This window comes from Morone saxatilis, unplaced genomic scaffold (assembly GCF_004916995.1).
Source record: "Morone saxatilis isolate NCDOM2014 unplaced genomic scaffold, NCSU_SB_2.0 Contig12, whole genome shotgun sequence".
Classification (NCBI taxonomy): Eukaryota; Metazoa; Chordata; class Actinopteri; family Moronidae; genus Morone; species Morone saxatilis.
This window is the reverse complement of record NW_023339674.1, coordinates 12,698,617-12,714,355: the sequence shown is the minus strand read 5'-3', so window position 1 is coordinate 12,714,355 and position 15,739 is coordinate 12,698,617. Positions and strand designations below refer to the sequence as shown.

The following is a 15,739-nucleotide window of genomic DNA, read 5'->3' as shown; positions in this document are numbered from 1 at the left end:
AATAAAATATGTTTTTTTATCGCTTATCTTCAAAGGCACACTCAGACACACACAGCATATAACTGCAGCACAAAGGGCCTTACTGTAAAAGTCTGTTTACTGTGTACACCGCTGTTGCTATAGAAATACACTGTCTTTTTAAGGCACTGTGCATAGAAATGTAAAACAATAGCAAACTGCACGACATTTCAACAACTTTATAAATGACACACAGTATCTTCAATAGATCCCTGTTTCAGAGGAAATGTGTTTACGAACAGGCAGTTTAAAAGGAAATGAGGAATAAAAATGTTGCCATTGTTAAGGCTAGACCTAGATAGAAATATTTTCTTTCACTTTCTTTCCTTTTCATTTAAACAAGGTGTAACTCATAGTTACTTTTTATGATCCAATTTATTTGTTAATGATATTAAAAACAGCAGTGCATATATACACAAAGCACTACACTAAAGAACCTGCTGTATATTGTTAAGCATATAAACTGAAATCCAAAGGCTTGGATCAGGTTTTTTCAGCAGCAAAAGCCTGGAAGAATTACAGGTATTTTAGGTTGGTCTGATGAACAGTGAGATGGGAGACACGCAGCACTGGAATGTGTATGTGAATTTGTGTACACTCCTTTGAGGAAGGGAGGGGGTCGTCCTTCCGTGAAGTTAGTCGGTGTTGTTTTGGCCTGTGTTTACATAGCCTACTGTACGTGTTCGAGTGAGAACAATGGCATGGAGGCTTCCAAAATGGCGACATAAATCACAGTGTCAACAACGCAACATAAAAGTGACTAAATGCAGCTCAAACTTCTTTTTTATGTTAGGTATACAGGGGAACCAAATGAAAAAGTGTGCTGGGTGCTTTGTGTTGGAGGGTTTGGTGAAGCAAGGGTGAAGGCTGCATGTTTTTGAAAGCAGATTAAAGATCAAGACAGGAAGGGCCAGGTTTAGGGAAACAGGAAAACTGATGCAAGGAAATGGACTACGTCACCAGCCAGCCCACCACAGTCTGTGCTAAAAGTAACATCCAGACCCAGCGCAAGTATGGAGTCTTTGCTCAAGTCGCCAATGAAACTTGTACTTTTGACAGGTACGTAAGGTTATCTATCCACTAGCATATGAGCAGGTGTCTTACAGGGAGACAGTAGTAGATGTATCTGTACATCTACATTTATGGGGTCTTCATATCAACTATTATTGGTTTGAGCTGTGTGATGGGGCCGCATTTCAGCTTCAGATTTGTGAATAGTTTTAAAATAATACAGATTTGTTTCATTTACAACAGAATGTTTGTGTAGCTACATAAGCTGTAGTCTGAATTTGTATGTACTCTGTGTCAGTGGATACATTCAAAGGTGTGTAGTTACATGAGTAGCAGGTTAACACAGCCAGAGATAAAGATACAATATTTACTGGAACAACACATGCTAAAAAAAAAGCAGCAGTGGCATGACAAAATGTTTTGGAATACATTTAAAGTAATCTTTTCTTGTGTTTGGTACTTGGTGTCCGCGCAGCATGGCTCTCCAGTCTGATGGACCCATGCAGCCTCTCTGACATTTGTGATTCTTGTCACCAACTTGCAACATGCAAGGCCCTGAATGGATCAAACGATGCGTGCTTCTGCAACCATGGATATACTGGAGATGGAAAGACATTTTGCAATGGTAAATATAAACATACAAAGCCACCAGTATATGTTGAGTGTTTACAGTGATGCAAGAGTACATCCAGCCTTGTGTGTAGCTGTCATGACAGCCTTGACTATTTTAGGAAGCCTTTCTTGTTTGTCACTGTTCTTCATAAGCAGACAGAAGTATTAGGCCAACACATTTTTAGAGCATGGCTGTGCAGTGCAAAATAACTAGGATGTAAGCAGTTTGAAATATCTCTGGATCTCTGCATTAGATGTGTTGAAGCTTCTTGAGATGCCTGTTCAGGACAACAACTCATTAAATTTTTACCGAAATGTTAAAAGGGATACACATAAACGCAAATAAAACACTATCTGTGGTGATTTGATCGACACAAATCAGCATGTTCTGTACATAGTTGCTCTTCTGCAACTGTTTGTCTCGTATTATCTCAACATTTTAAGATGGTTAGCTCCAAAATATCACTTATCATTAACCAGAAACAACCAGTAATGTTTAAGCCGGCATGTAGCATTTCTTAGACCACACAGGGAATTATTTATCATCGAGATTTTTAGTTACACATATTCAACATTAACTCGCATGCATATTAGAAGCGTATTTGCTCGTTATTAGTCATTACAAGGCACCTATTAATTCCTTATTCTGCATGGCCACATTCTACAACTACTAGGCAATTAACTAAGAATCTTCACTCAATAACCCCAAGAATAGTCATTCTCCCTTAATAATAGTTAATAAATGTGTTCTGTTCTTATATAACAAAACACATAACTATAAGTGTTAATAATGTCCAAATAACTCTAAATGACATCTTTCTAACTCAAAATATGTTCCCATTATACAGTAAGGTCTTGCTCATTTTAAAAATTAAACTGTGTTAATTTAAAACGTCATAGAATATTTAAATTGAAGTTGAATACAAGTTTAATAGTCTTGCAACCTTGGCTTACACTGAGCAAAGCATATTACTTATGAATATACATTTATTAAGTGTATTAATTAAGAGAGAATGTCTATTCTTGTGGTACTACCACCTTAAGGTCCATACTGAGCAAAACATATTAAGATCATAATAATGTACAATAACTTCATTACTCACTATCAAGAGTAATAGGAGTAATTAGTAAGTTATTGAGGGAAAACTCTTAGTTAATGGCTTACTGGTTGTATAATAAGGTCATGCAGAATAAGGCATTAATACATGCTTCATAATCACTAATAAAGAGCCAAAATGCTACTAATATGCATGCTTGATGATGTTGAGGGTGAATATGTCTACCTTAATATAAAGTGTTACCAGCTTTTTTCATCTAATTTTGTTTTAATTCTTGTGATTGAGCTTAATAATTCATTTGGCAATTTCAAAACACAAAAGCACCATGTGGGTGAGTTTAAGTAAGATCTGTGTGAGTGATTTGAACAACGCTATGTGTTCTTATCCTCTTTGAGGGTATTTGTTGGACCAGCTGTGGTGGGAACTTGACATTTTTGTATTGCCTACCAACGAGTTGGCAGCTCACCTCGTTGAGAGTTAATTACAGTAAAAACACTGCAATGTGAAAAAAGATCTCAGCTTTTCAATACAGCTTTATGAGTAACATTTTTAATGGCCAGTGTTGCCTCTCAGTCAGCGTTGTTACTCCTGTTATGTTTGCGGGCTGTTTAGAATTCCTGAAACCCTTTTTGTTTCCTGACCAAAGCAGATCACAATCACAGTACAGCTTACATCTGTCAAGAGCCAAAAGTAAATCAAAATGTGAGTGGTACAAACACTAGAGTATGATTTTAAAACAAAAAGGCACAAGGAAGTTCAGGGTTAACGGACTCCCGATGTAGTAGCGAATTCAAAAATTAAGACGTTCATTTGGTGTGTGAGTTAATTTAATGCAAAAAAATCATGAATTAGGGGGGTTCACGTTTTGCCTTTTTGTGTGTAAAGTCTCCTAAAAGTTGATCCATTCAGCGTTTTTGACTTTTTTTAAACAACAAAGTGACGAAAGCACAGAAACACAGAATCTTATGGATTATTTAAGACAAAACAAGACATCAAAGTGATGATAAAATATGTGGGTGCAATTTTGTGCAACAATGATGGTTCAAGGGTGTTATAGAGGAATTTCCCCTTTGGATACAGTCACCTCTCTCATCAGAGCAGAGGATTTCCCTTCCCGGACAGCTTTTGTGTAAAAGGTACAGAGGAGAGGAAGAGCACAGCATCCATCATACCTAGACAAGTGAAAACAACAGTGGAAAGTCTTACCAGGTCATTTCCAATAAACTAGGAGACCAGAGACGGAAGGTGTGTTTGAAAATAAAGCTGGAACAGCACTTTCTATAATGTGTGGGCTACAGCCACATCCACAGTAAACTGCTCTATATCTGGTGCTTTCTGAACCTGGCATACAAAGTAAAATATTTGGAGTAACTTGAGTTTTTCAAAATCAAACAACTGCTCAGCAATCACAAATGTGAACAAAAAAAACTGATACGTTGGAGCTAGCCAAAGCTTTAATCAAGGCTGAGACACACAACACAACTGAGCTTTATCAAGTTCTAATCAACACCAGGACACAGGATCCGGGTTAAATTGAAGTATTCCTAAATAGTAATCTAATTGTGGAGGACAGTTCGAGTCAGTATTTGTGTGAATATGCAGTGAAACTCAAAAAACTGTTGATAGAAACTGAATCTGGAAATTAAATATGCTATTATGGTGATTATTTTCTGGACATTAATACATGGATTAATATAGAAAATCATTGTTACTCTTAGAAATAGTCCTACCTAATCATTGCTCCTGAATTGATGGCTAAATACTAGTTCTGGTTTCTGTTTTTGGAAAACAGATGTTTATGTTAAGCAACGTTGCCACCATGTCCCAAGGCATGAGTTTTGTGGTGTTATCCTTTTACTCCATAACTTACTGCTCTATTTAAAGTTCAAGGATTAACATCCGTTTTTCCTGTCATGAAGCGAGGGCTTTCTGATGGTCCAGCCATTTTGCATAATGTTCAGCAGTCAAAGAACATTTATTGTTGAAGAGGGAGATTAGGGATTTCAGTCTCTTCACCAACTGTGGACCAAAATGCAAATCAGCCACAGTAAGAGTAACACTTAATAAAGTTGCTAAAATTACAATCATCTCCAAATATGTCCAACAGAAACTTGCTACATGTTCTGGCATTTTTCTAGAGTATATTGAAAGGCCTTATGGGAGGAAATCTAGGAGGATATATGGTAGACTGAAGATAAAGTAAAAAGGAAACTGTTACAATACGATCTATTGAAGAACACCAATGATACATAAATTTTTTTTATTATAAATCAGTGATGTAACACTTCAGTATAGGCCAAAGATAAAAAATGTCCAAATAAAGAATTAGGTAAACAAGAGTTTTAACCTGCTGAAGTAGTTCATTTTTGTAAATCTGAATAGTTGTTCATGAATTTTGATTTGTAACAAAAATTAGGCTTGAACTGATATCCTGTTTTTTCGTGTTGTAGCTTGCTGGTCAGTTGGTATCATCCTCTGCAAATCACAGCAACACAAAATCTGCGAAGATGTTTTATTTTCTTTGCTCACCCAATTTCTTTTTCAAAGAGGCCAAAAGTTTTAAATGCTTTTTGAGTTTTGTCTTTTCTTTTTTCTTGCGACTAACCCATTTTACTTTCTGTCCTCGTCTTTTCACAACAGATGACAACGAGTGCCAGAATGTGACTAATATCTGCGGGGACAGGGGGAACTGCACCAACACAGCAGGCAGCTACTACTGCACATGTGTCTCTGGATACACATCGACAGGACTGGGCGAGTTCCAGCCCAACGATGGCACAGAATGCATCGGTAATGTCCAATTCACTCACTCAGCATTATAAATGTACAAAAATTAGCTTTGGTCACACGCTGTAATGATCAGTAACATATTATAAACTGTTCTGACAGAGGACCACACATGCAACTGGGCAAAATATCATCTACATCAGTGAGTGTGAAAGCAGTTACCACACAGCTGTGATGGCGTCAGCACTGTGTGTGTGTGTGTGAACTGTTTTCTCTTTCACAGTAGTGAGAAGGATAAACATGTTGGAGGTGTTTGTTTTTTTCCCTCGGCCTTTCACTTCCTTTCCATCTGCTATTCTGACTAACCACCTGAGATCTTTTCCTCCATTTGCAATAGAAGAACAGCACTTTTAACCCATGCTGTTGCATAAAGTATTCCTGTAGATTTCCAACTGGGTGGCACAGGCCATTTAAAACAGTGCAGAAGCATGTAGCTGATTTTAGTAGCTGATTTATGAATATTCAAATGTGTAATATGCATGCAAGTATGCAGTTTCTCTTTCAAAATCAATTATACAGTGTATTAAATTTAACAAGTAGGACTACTAGCCACATTCTCTATTTAAATATAAAGTAAAGCATTAGCTTCACTTCACTTTAGTATCATTTTTACTCATTTTGAGGTAGAAATACACATGCCCGTTAACGTCTGTATTTATTTTGTTATTCAGTTCATGTTGAGAGTGTCATATCGTGTTTATCGTTAATCGGAGCCAAACTCTTCATTTGCATCCTTCAGATATTGATGAATGCAAGTCGGGACAGCTCTGTGGACCAAACTCACACTGCCATAATACGAATGGATCTTTCTATTGCACTTGTCAGCGTGATTACATCCCAACTTCAGGCACTAAGCACTTTCATCCAGAGAGAGGTGCGAGATGTAAAGGTCGGTATAAGGATGAAAGAGTGCACACACACACACACACACTGATACTTACATCCAAGGACATACATATGTCTATGGCTGCACACACAGCACAGAACTCTTTTTAAAATGTTTTTGGGAGAATCTGTTATGCAATACATCAAGTAAATGCTGCAATCTTACATTTTCTGATGTTTTAAACAATATGGGTCACAAAGAGAGCCATTTGATGTTATGCCTGTGTTAAGTTTTTTGCAATTCAGATTTTACTGTAACTTATCTTGGGGAAGTTATTGAAATAAATTAAGCAATCAACAAGATACTTTTGGTAATTGTTGTTTTCCAGAACATCCCCAAAAATACTGCCACGACAACATTGAGTGCATCGCACAGACTGTCAACAAAACACTTGAATATGTAAGTACCCCTCCTCAGGATTTTAACCAAATAAGGTAAAAATAGATGTGATGACACTGCCCTCTATTGGAGAGAAATAAGTGAAACGGGCTCAAACTGTATTGTACAGTAAGGACACACAACACCAGCCACTATAATCCGACTGCCACTTTAGCGCTTTCAAACCTGGAGTTCTGCACCCAACGTTGCACCACCTACAGGCAAGAAAAGTAACCACAGCAGTGGTTTAGGACTGACATGTCAATGTGCACCATCTACAGGCAAAGAAAGTAATATATTTTGCAACTTTGACTCATAGGACACCTGCAGGCAATAGGGGTTATAGTTGCTTACTTTTTAATGAAATAGCTGCTTTGTGAATTTGTGTGTTTTGTGTATTTCAGGACTTCTTAACTTTAGCATACAATATAATATTTTCTAAGGAATATTGGGAGGAGTTGTCTCATAATGCATTCTCTTTTCTCCAGGATTGGCCTAAATATTTAACTCTGGTTAGGTGAATGTTTATACAGACAGTTAACATAGGCCTACTACCCTTAAACTGAATGTTAAGCTCAAGTTCACAGATGTGAAGAAAGAAAAACAAATATTACATTTTTAAAAATGTGTAGTGACTGAAAATTATATTTACATTTCTATTTGATTTAACAAAAATAACAAAACAGCAGTTTTGAAAAAGGAAAACCTGCAACACTCATCGCCTGCAGATGGCACGATTATTAAAACCTTATTAGCTATTGCTGTCATTATTTGCAAGAGGTGATACAGACACGTTTAAATGGCTCCTATAACCTCTCTGTCCTATAGTTGGTAAAGACATTTCTGAGAATGACTAAACACCTCCTCCTTGTGGGGAAACTCCAACTTGCTAAATATGTATAAGCACATTATGGAGATTGTGAGTGAGCTACTTACCAGCTCCATGTAAAGAACAAAAACTGTACATATAATATATTTTCAGAAATAATGTGTAATTTTAGAATGTGACATCATTAAAAACAATATGAAATAATTAATCACAAATACATTTTTTTCATCCTAGATGAGCAACTTCACCGAACCCCAGAGCCTACTGAAGGAAATTGCCAAACAGACGTCCGGCGAGCTCACTTCAGTGCAAGTGATTGCATATGTTGAGGCCTTGTGTCGATCCGCATCAACACTGGCTGCAGGAGAAAAGGATTACACTGTCAAACCATCCGCCATCAACTCAACTCTAACAGTAATCTTTGTTTACCATTCTTGTTTCTCATTCAACATTTGGAGTTCTGCCTAAACTGCAGTTATGCTTTGATCTGGTTAGAGGGGAATAAAATGGCACTGCAGTTTCTTCTTATCATTTACTCTGCAGTTCTGCGGAATACAGTTTAGAAACTTCTGTATTGAAATTTCAGTCAATGACAGTTGGAGAAATATCTGTTATATTACTATATGCAGAAAAAAATAAAAATAAATCATTATATCCAGTAAATATTTAAACATCAAAGTAACATACCTTATATCAACATAATGTTCTAATTAAAAACATATTGCAGTGCAGCATACAGTATGTTACATGCGATGCTATTATACACGTCACACTGAAAAATCTTGTTTTCAATAGAAATTGGTGAAAGCCGTAAACAACTTGGTGGAGAAGGATGAACTTGTGGCCTGGAGCAGAATGAAAGAAGAGCGTCGGGAACATACCATCACCAAGCTGCTACATACTGTTGAAGAAAGCGCTCTGACACTGGCCAACAACTACAAAACTCCAACTGAGCTCGAAATCAAAGCCAACGAAATGGGTGAGATAATTATTAACACAGAGCGCTCTTACAGACACTCAAATTATATTAAATTGTCCTGCCATTTATTCCCACCTGTGTGCAGGAAAGTGAGGTTTGCATAATTGTCATTTTAATACTTTTAATTCTTTTATATACTTGATGGGGTTTTTTAATTTTTTTAATCTCAACCACAGAATTGAAACTCTTCACGTTTGATGCTCAACACACAAAAGCCAAAGTGTCTGCTTCCATGGCAGGAGATCACATAAATCTAACTCCAAAACTGAGACCAGAGGAGGACAGGAATGGTAAAGTAGCCTAGTTTAAATGTCTAAAGGACAGTAAAATCAAAAATGCCTTTTTAAAGTTGTGACCATCTGCATGCTTGGCACGGGGAGTACTGTTTTGCCATATGTTGCCATATGCCACATATGTTGTACTTCAAAGTAAGTATTTGTATTTTTTTTTCTCTATCAATATATATAGCTGTAATGTCTAATTTTGGGCTCGTATATTACAATTCACTCCAGTAATATCAGATTTTGGTACAAATCTGTAAGTTTATCTGGTCATAATGGCAACATTTACACAAGCAGCAGCAGCTTGGGTCAAAAGGTATTGGACTGTCAGCATGCAAAAAAACTGCTTCTTTATGAACTCCCATTTATAATTAAATCAAATCCAACAATTATTCTTACATTACATTATTTTATTGGACGTTCAGTGTGGTAAACTGGTAAGTATATACATTAAACTCTGCACAGTTGGTGAGATCTGCCAGTAGATCTAAGAGTGAAGAGCTAATTAAGTGGCTGGATTCAAAGTTTGATCACAAATACAGTAAGTTGGACTGCCTCCCGTCTTTGTAAAACTTTTTTTGGTCCATCAGGAAGTGTGTCAGTGGTGTTTGTGCGATATGACAGCATCGGTGACATCCTGAAGCCGAGCAGCGACCCAGGTGTCACCGACTACTCGCGGTATGCAGGAACAGGGGAAATCACTGTCAACTCCCGAGTCATAGCAGCAGCCGTCAAACCTGCTGACGTTTACCAACTTGACCATGTCACCTTCACTCTGAGACACAACGAGGTAAAGACCACACAGAGTGCTGAGCTACATTGTTTTTCCACTTCTGCAGTCTCAATGTATACCTTCAAAATGTACGCTGCTACAGAGTATCTCTGTTTCTGTGCAAAAGCCAGTGAGTTTTGGTTTAGAACTTTCTTGAAAATTGTGACCCAGCTGGTGAATATAGCTTTATTTTATATCTTTCCTTATTAAAGTACTACTATTTACTATTTTATTACTTTATTTTGAGCAACATTTTGAGCAACTGAACCATCTAATCTTTATATTTTTCTATTGTTTCATAAACATAAATGCAGTCTAGGTAAAAGTTTTCTTCACTTCCCTGCTCCTTTAATCCCACTGCTACCTTTTCTGTGTCACATGATTAATTCGGAATTTTATCTATAAACATGAACTTCCAATAGGATCTTGTTCAATTTGAAAAATCAATAACTCATCATATATTTCTTTGTCAGACTGGAGCCATCATTGCGTTCTCTGTTGATGTGAGGAATAGATTGACTCTTGCAGTAACTTCATAACTGCCAGAGTTTCTATTAAAGTCAAATTTAAACAAACTCACATGGGAGGAGTAGTTAGTGCTTTGTGTTTTAGCTTCTTAAAATTTTAAGATTTAGCTCCATGCATTTCTGCAATGACCTCTCAGTTAAGGGGGAAAGGAAGAGGAAAGGTGAATAGATGATGGAGGAAAGCGAGTAATGAGGGAAATAACCCTAAAAGTTAATGTACTGGTATTTTCTTTTAAGATAATTAAAATGTATGAGAAAGTGAAATCATTATTTTTGTTGGACCCTTGAGGCTTAAGCCTAACAAAGGAGGTGTTGATTTATGTTGAGCAGTGAAAATCCTCTGTAAATTGCCTTTAAAGAGCAACAATCAATAATTTGGGCTCCATTTTCGTGCAGACACTTTCTGCTGGCAAAGTGGTGTTTTACCGAGATGCACTGGGAGTTTTTCCTTGCTTGCACCTGTTCAGTTATTTTGTGACACTCTGCACACATTAATTCGAAAGGAAATTTACTGACTCAAGGGTGCAAATTACGAATTTGCTGTCATACAATTACAAAAAATATCATAACACACCAAGTGGGAGCAAGATACAACTCTAATTGAATGTAAACTTAATAAAGATTTAGGGACAACCTTAACAACACTGGACCACATTTTCATTAAATTTATTTATGATAATGTGTATTTCTACTGCAAATGTGGTTGTTGCATGGATCATTGTAAATCAAGTAAAATTACACATAATAGTAATTAATTGAAAATATGTTGCCCTTTACTTTCATTATGTTCATCTAAAATTTTAAAATTTAAAATTCTGCCCTTTTTCCAGCATATGCAGACTACTGTACATTTGTACATCCCAGTGAGATTCCTTTTCCCACAAAAATACCTATAGTCAGCTGCCACTCTCTTGGCGTATTGTGTGCAGCAATTGTGTGCCATTCATTTTCCCATGACAATTATTTGGCATTCTATTATTAGTAAGTTATAAAGTTGTGAGAAAATGTCACTAATGTAACAGAAGGGAATGAAAAAATGTTTATTTAAATATTTTAAATGTAATTTCTAATGCAGTCAAACTTTGGATTGATAGTCATTTAAGTAATTTAAGTGCTATTTCGATGAGACCTGCACAATCTGTTTTTAACCCCCCGGTGGTGTGGTATCACAAAAGCATTGCCATACAAAAACTAATAAAACCATCCACAGTTAACAGCATCTTTGTTTCTCTTTATTCCCCAAAGCCCATAGACACTAAAGCTGATGTGACGAAGTGTGCCTTCTGGGAGTACGAGGTGGACAGCCTGCAGGGCCACTGGGCGACTCATGGCTGCAAGACCGTCCACGTCAACAGCAATGCAACCACCTGCTCCTGCAATCACCTCACACACTTCACCATCCTCATGTCCTCTGGGCGAGCCAATGTGAGTGGATCATACATTAAAAATACAACTCTAACAGTGCAATGGTATTTCCTTTTTTGGGGCATTTTTCCACCAGAGCTTTAAATTATTTATTAAAATGATTTTAGGAAAAAGGCTGATTATATTGAACAAATGTATTTTCAGTGAGAACAAGAGTCGAACCTCATATCTCGATTCTGCAAGTAATATTTTTAGTGACTCCTTGATTGTTCTCAATTTTATCTTAAGAAAATTATTCATTTATTCAGGTTTTATACAAGAAATACAGAATATTGAGCTTTAGATCCATGACTGATTATAACACTGACGAAACCCAGTAAATATTTTCACGTTTCCATGGTTATGTAATGCTTTTTTCTGTTTAAATCACATATTGTTGCTTTCCTGTCCCAATTTTCAGTTTTGTGACACTGCATTTTCAGATAATCCAATGGATTTCTACATTGTATTTTTAATATATAGAAATAAATTCTCAATCCATAATCTGCCAGTTTATATTATTTCCCACCATTATTTAGATTAAACCCCATATGGATGTACCTCTGTGTGAACCACAGGTTTATTTGAAGGCCAATGGTACTATTTTGTGTTAAAGGTGCTGATTGGCAACATTATGCTGTTGAGTTTTTAATATATTAACTTCTTTCTTTTTTTTCTAAATACCAAGACTTCCAAGTATTTAGTTCCACTCAGGATAATATTCTTGATAAAACAGTATTTCATGAAACACAAAAAAGTCTCCACTGAAACTGTGTGTCTGTTAACTTTTAAAGATACACCCCCCATAATTTTTACAGAGCTCAACACTGCCCCCAAATTCCTCGATTCAAATAAAAAATGAACCAGAATGCCTACAACCTAACATATTGGTGCAAACCCCAGCCTATTCCCATGTTATATCAAATGACTCCAAGCAGAAAACACAACAAATTACAACTTCAGCATACCATGAAACTGTGAATGAAACACCTCCCTTTCCATTTACTTCTCAGCTGGTGGCCCACTATACCATCCTGACCCGGATCACCCAGCTGGGGATGATCATCTCCCTCATCTGTCTGTCCATGTGCATCTTCACCTTCTGGTTCTTCAGTGAGATCCAGAGCACCAGAACCACCATCCACAAGAACCTGTGCTGCAGCCTCTTCATGGCCGAGTTCATCTTCCTGGTGGGAATCAATATGAACACACACAAGGTGAGCTAGGATGCACTTGAACCCAATAAAACAAAGAAAATCTCCTGTTTTTGTGTGTTTTTGTGTGTGTGTATACACCTGACCCACTAGTCTGCCATTTCATTTACAAAGAGTGCCTTTAATGCTATAGCACACTGTTATTTCTTTCACTTACTCTCTAACTATTGCTGTCAGAATTATTTCTGTCTATTTAAAGGCTCATTTGACAAGAAAATGCATTGAATGCAACATTAGCATTACATCTCATAATAAATAAGGCTGAACAAAGAAAGAGTGCAATAGATGCAAAATAACGACATCAATATAGAAATATATAAATCTGTCTCTCTCTCTCTCTCTCTCTCTCTCTCTCTCTCTCCTCTTTTGTCTATTTCTTGGCAGCTTTTCTGCTCTGTTATTGCAGGGCTGCTGCACTATTTCTTCCTTGCGGCCTTTGCCTGGATGTGCATCGAGGGCATCCATCTGTACTTAATAGTGGTTGGTGTCATCTACAACAAAGGCTTCCTGCACCGTAACTTTTACATCTTTGGCTACGGAAGCCCGGCAGTGGTGGTGACCATCTCTGCAACACTCGGCTCCAAGTACTACGGCACGGATAAAGTGTAAGAGGAGAATATTTTAGCTTTTTTTGTACAGAGAGGTTGGAAGACAAATGCTTTTATAAAGACCTCTTTTCCAACTCATTCAGCATTTTTCAGAGAACAAAGATAAACAAATTACATTAATTATAAATACAAGGGGACAGAGATTAAATTTGGCCTGCGGGGACATAAAGGAAGTTGAAGATGCTTGTAGAGAGGAAGGTAATAACTGAATTAGTGCAAAATAAATTCTGAAAAGTTTTGGGTACCACTGAGAATTTTAATAGGAATCTATAAATAAAAGTCTGTTGTTTATTAATGCAAAATATAATTAAAACATTGAGATTACGTAAAAAGAAATGCTGATTGTCCGTTATTGTGAGCAGAGGTGAGAGGTTTTCAAACCAATTGTGCTTGTACTTGAAAGATAAGAAGGGTATGCACTAGCCCATACAATATTGTAATAATTAAGATTAGGCTAGATTAGACAAAGGTAAAATGATAGATTATTGCAACAAAGAGATCTTAAAACACAGATTCAGTCAGTGAAATTGTTTGCTAAATTGCACGTTTTTATATTTGTATTATAGGTGTTGGCTGAGCACAGAAAACCACTTCATATGGAGTTTCATCGGGCCTGCGTGTTTGATCATTCTGGTAAGATCCGATGTCTTTGTAACATCCTAAAAATGAAAAAATATTAATTGAAATCATCAAAAAGGGCTTGTTTTGAAAGATAAATATTCATTTGATCGTGTTTGTTTGTCGTGTTTGTCTTTGGTCGTTCTCCACTAAAGGTTAATCTCTTGGCTTTTGGAGTAATCATCTACAAAGTGTACCGGCATACTGCTGTGAAAAAGCCTGAAATCAGTCACTATGAAAACATCAGGTAGGATTATATTTACTGTTGTTGAGAAGGTCAAAGGAATATGGAAAATCAAGTTGTAAGTTCTCTTTCTGGTGGATTATTATGGCATCATGTGGTGTTCTCCAAATTACAATTAGTTCTTTGTTGTTGTTTTTCTTTTCTTTTTTTGCATTCACCCGCAGGTCCTGCGCCCGTGGTGCTTTGGCTCTGCTGTTCGTGCTGGGAGCCACCTGGACCTTTGGAGTGCTGCACATCCTCAATGAGACCACCCTCACCGCCTATCTGTTCACCATCACCAACGCCTTCCAGGGGATGTTCATCTTCATCTTCCTCTGTGTCCTCTCCAGAAAGGTAACATTTTGGTTGGGCTTCCTTCAACTTTGTTTTCTACGTCTTTTGCATTTAATTATTTAACATTCATTATGACTATAGTTGGACAGTGAGCAGTTCAGATCAAGACAATGAGAGTTAAATTCTGCGTTGATGGATAGAAAATCTATTATGTTGTTGCTATTTAGAAAAGTATATTATATTATTACTATTATTAGGTGATGAAAGAAGTATTGAGATATTTTATTTTTTGTTAAATAGGTAATCATAGTACTCATTCTGCATAATTACTGATTCATTAACATGTAAGCAGCATTTTAATATTGTCAAGGTACAGCAGCTAAATCTATTAACTGTAATTTTAAAGCAAGAAAAAAATGGGTTAGTTTATTCTACAATAAAGTATATTTTATAACTGATCATATGTTTTAAGCACAATTTTTTTTGCGGAAAACTATTACTATAACTAACAGCTGTGAAATGTATTCAGTGAGGTAAAAAGCAAAAAATCCCCACTGTAATGTAGTGAAGTAAAAGTATGAATAAGCATAAAATGGAATAAAGTATCTCACAATTGTGCATGTTGCAATGCGATATTATATTATATTATATTATATTATATTATATTATATTATAACTATAAGATGTTTTCAACTTAATCCTACCTATTTGAATGTGTGTTCCAGATTCAGGAGGAGTACTACAGGCTTTTCAAAAATGTGCCATGTTGTTTTGAATGCCTGAGATGAATTAATGCGACCAAAGCCTGATCATCTGCACTTGTACAACGATAGTCGACACTACAGCTCTGCAATATCCTGTGATTCATGCTTTCATTTTTGGAAAATGATGTGGGAGGAATTGTTTAGTACAGATGTCTAATAAATGAGAACATGTAGCACTTATACTTTGTAAATGTTGTTTCCCTTTTAGAAGACTGCCAACATAATGTTTGTTTGTTGGTTTTATGTTCAGGATCTTTCTGTACAATGCAAACATACAAATCTTTCAACGTGTTCACAAAAGGCATTCTTCTGAGAGTAATACAGGAATCAAAATATTTTGTACATTTTCAGTTTAATTTAATGCCTTTGCAGCTATTAGCATTACACCCCAAATAATCTTCGCAGTCTGTTGTCTTTGTTCCTTTCTTGTGTTTGAAATTGATTTGTAAATTATTAAAATGATTGTGGCAAATTAA

At 36.4% G+C, this 15,739-nt stretch overlaps 1 protein-coding gene across 1 annotated transcript; it reads left to right on the top strand.

Annotated features, from left to right (window-relative positions):
* The first annotated feature begins 912 nt into the window (after positions 1–912).
* Positions 913–15,739, top strand: adgrl4 (adhesion G protein-coupled receptor L4). The gene is made up of 16 exons (XM_035653878.1): positions 913–1,077; positions 1,505–1,654; positions 5,340–5,489; positions 6,226–6,375; positions 6,701–6,771; positions 7,814–7,993; positions 8,375–8,558; positions 8,735–8,848; positions 9,430–9,629; positions 11,384–11,563; positions 12,556–12,759; positions 13,141–13,361; positions 13,931–13,997; positions 14,138–14,229; positions 14,391–14,559; positions 15,225–15,739. The coding sequence occupies exons 1-16, from the start codon at positions 1,032–1,034 to the stop codon at positions 15,285–15,287; spliced, it is 2,241 nt and encodes a 746-aa protein (XP_035509771.1). The 5' UTR covers positions 913–1,031; the 3' UTR covers positions 15,288–15,739.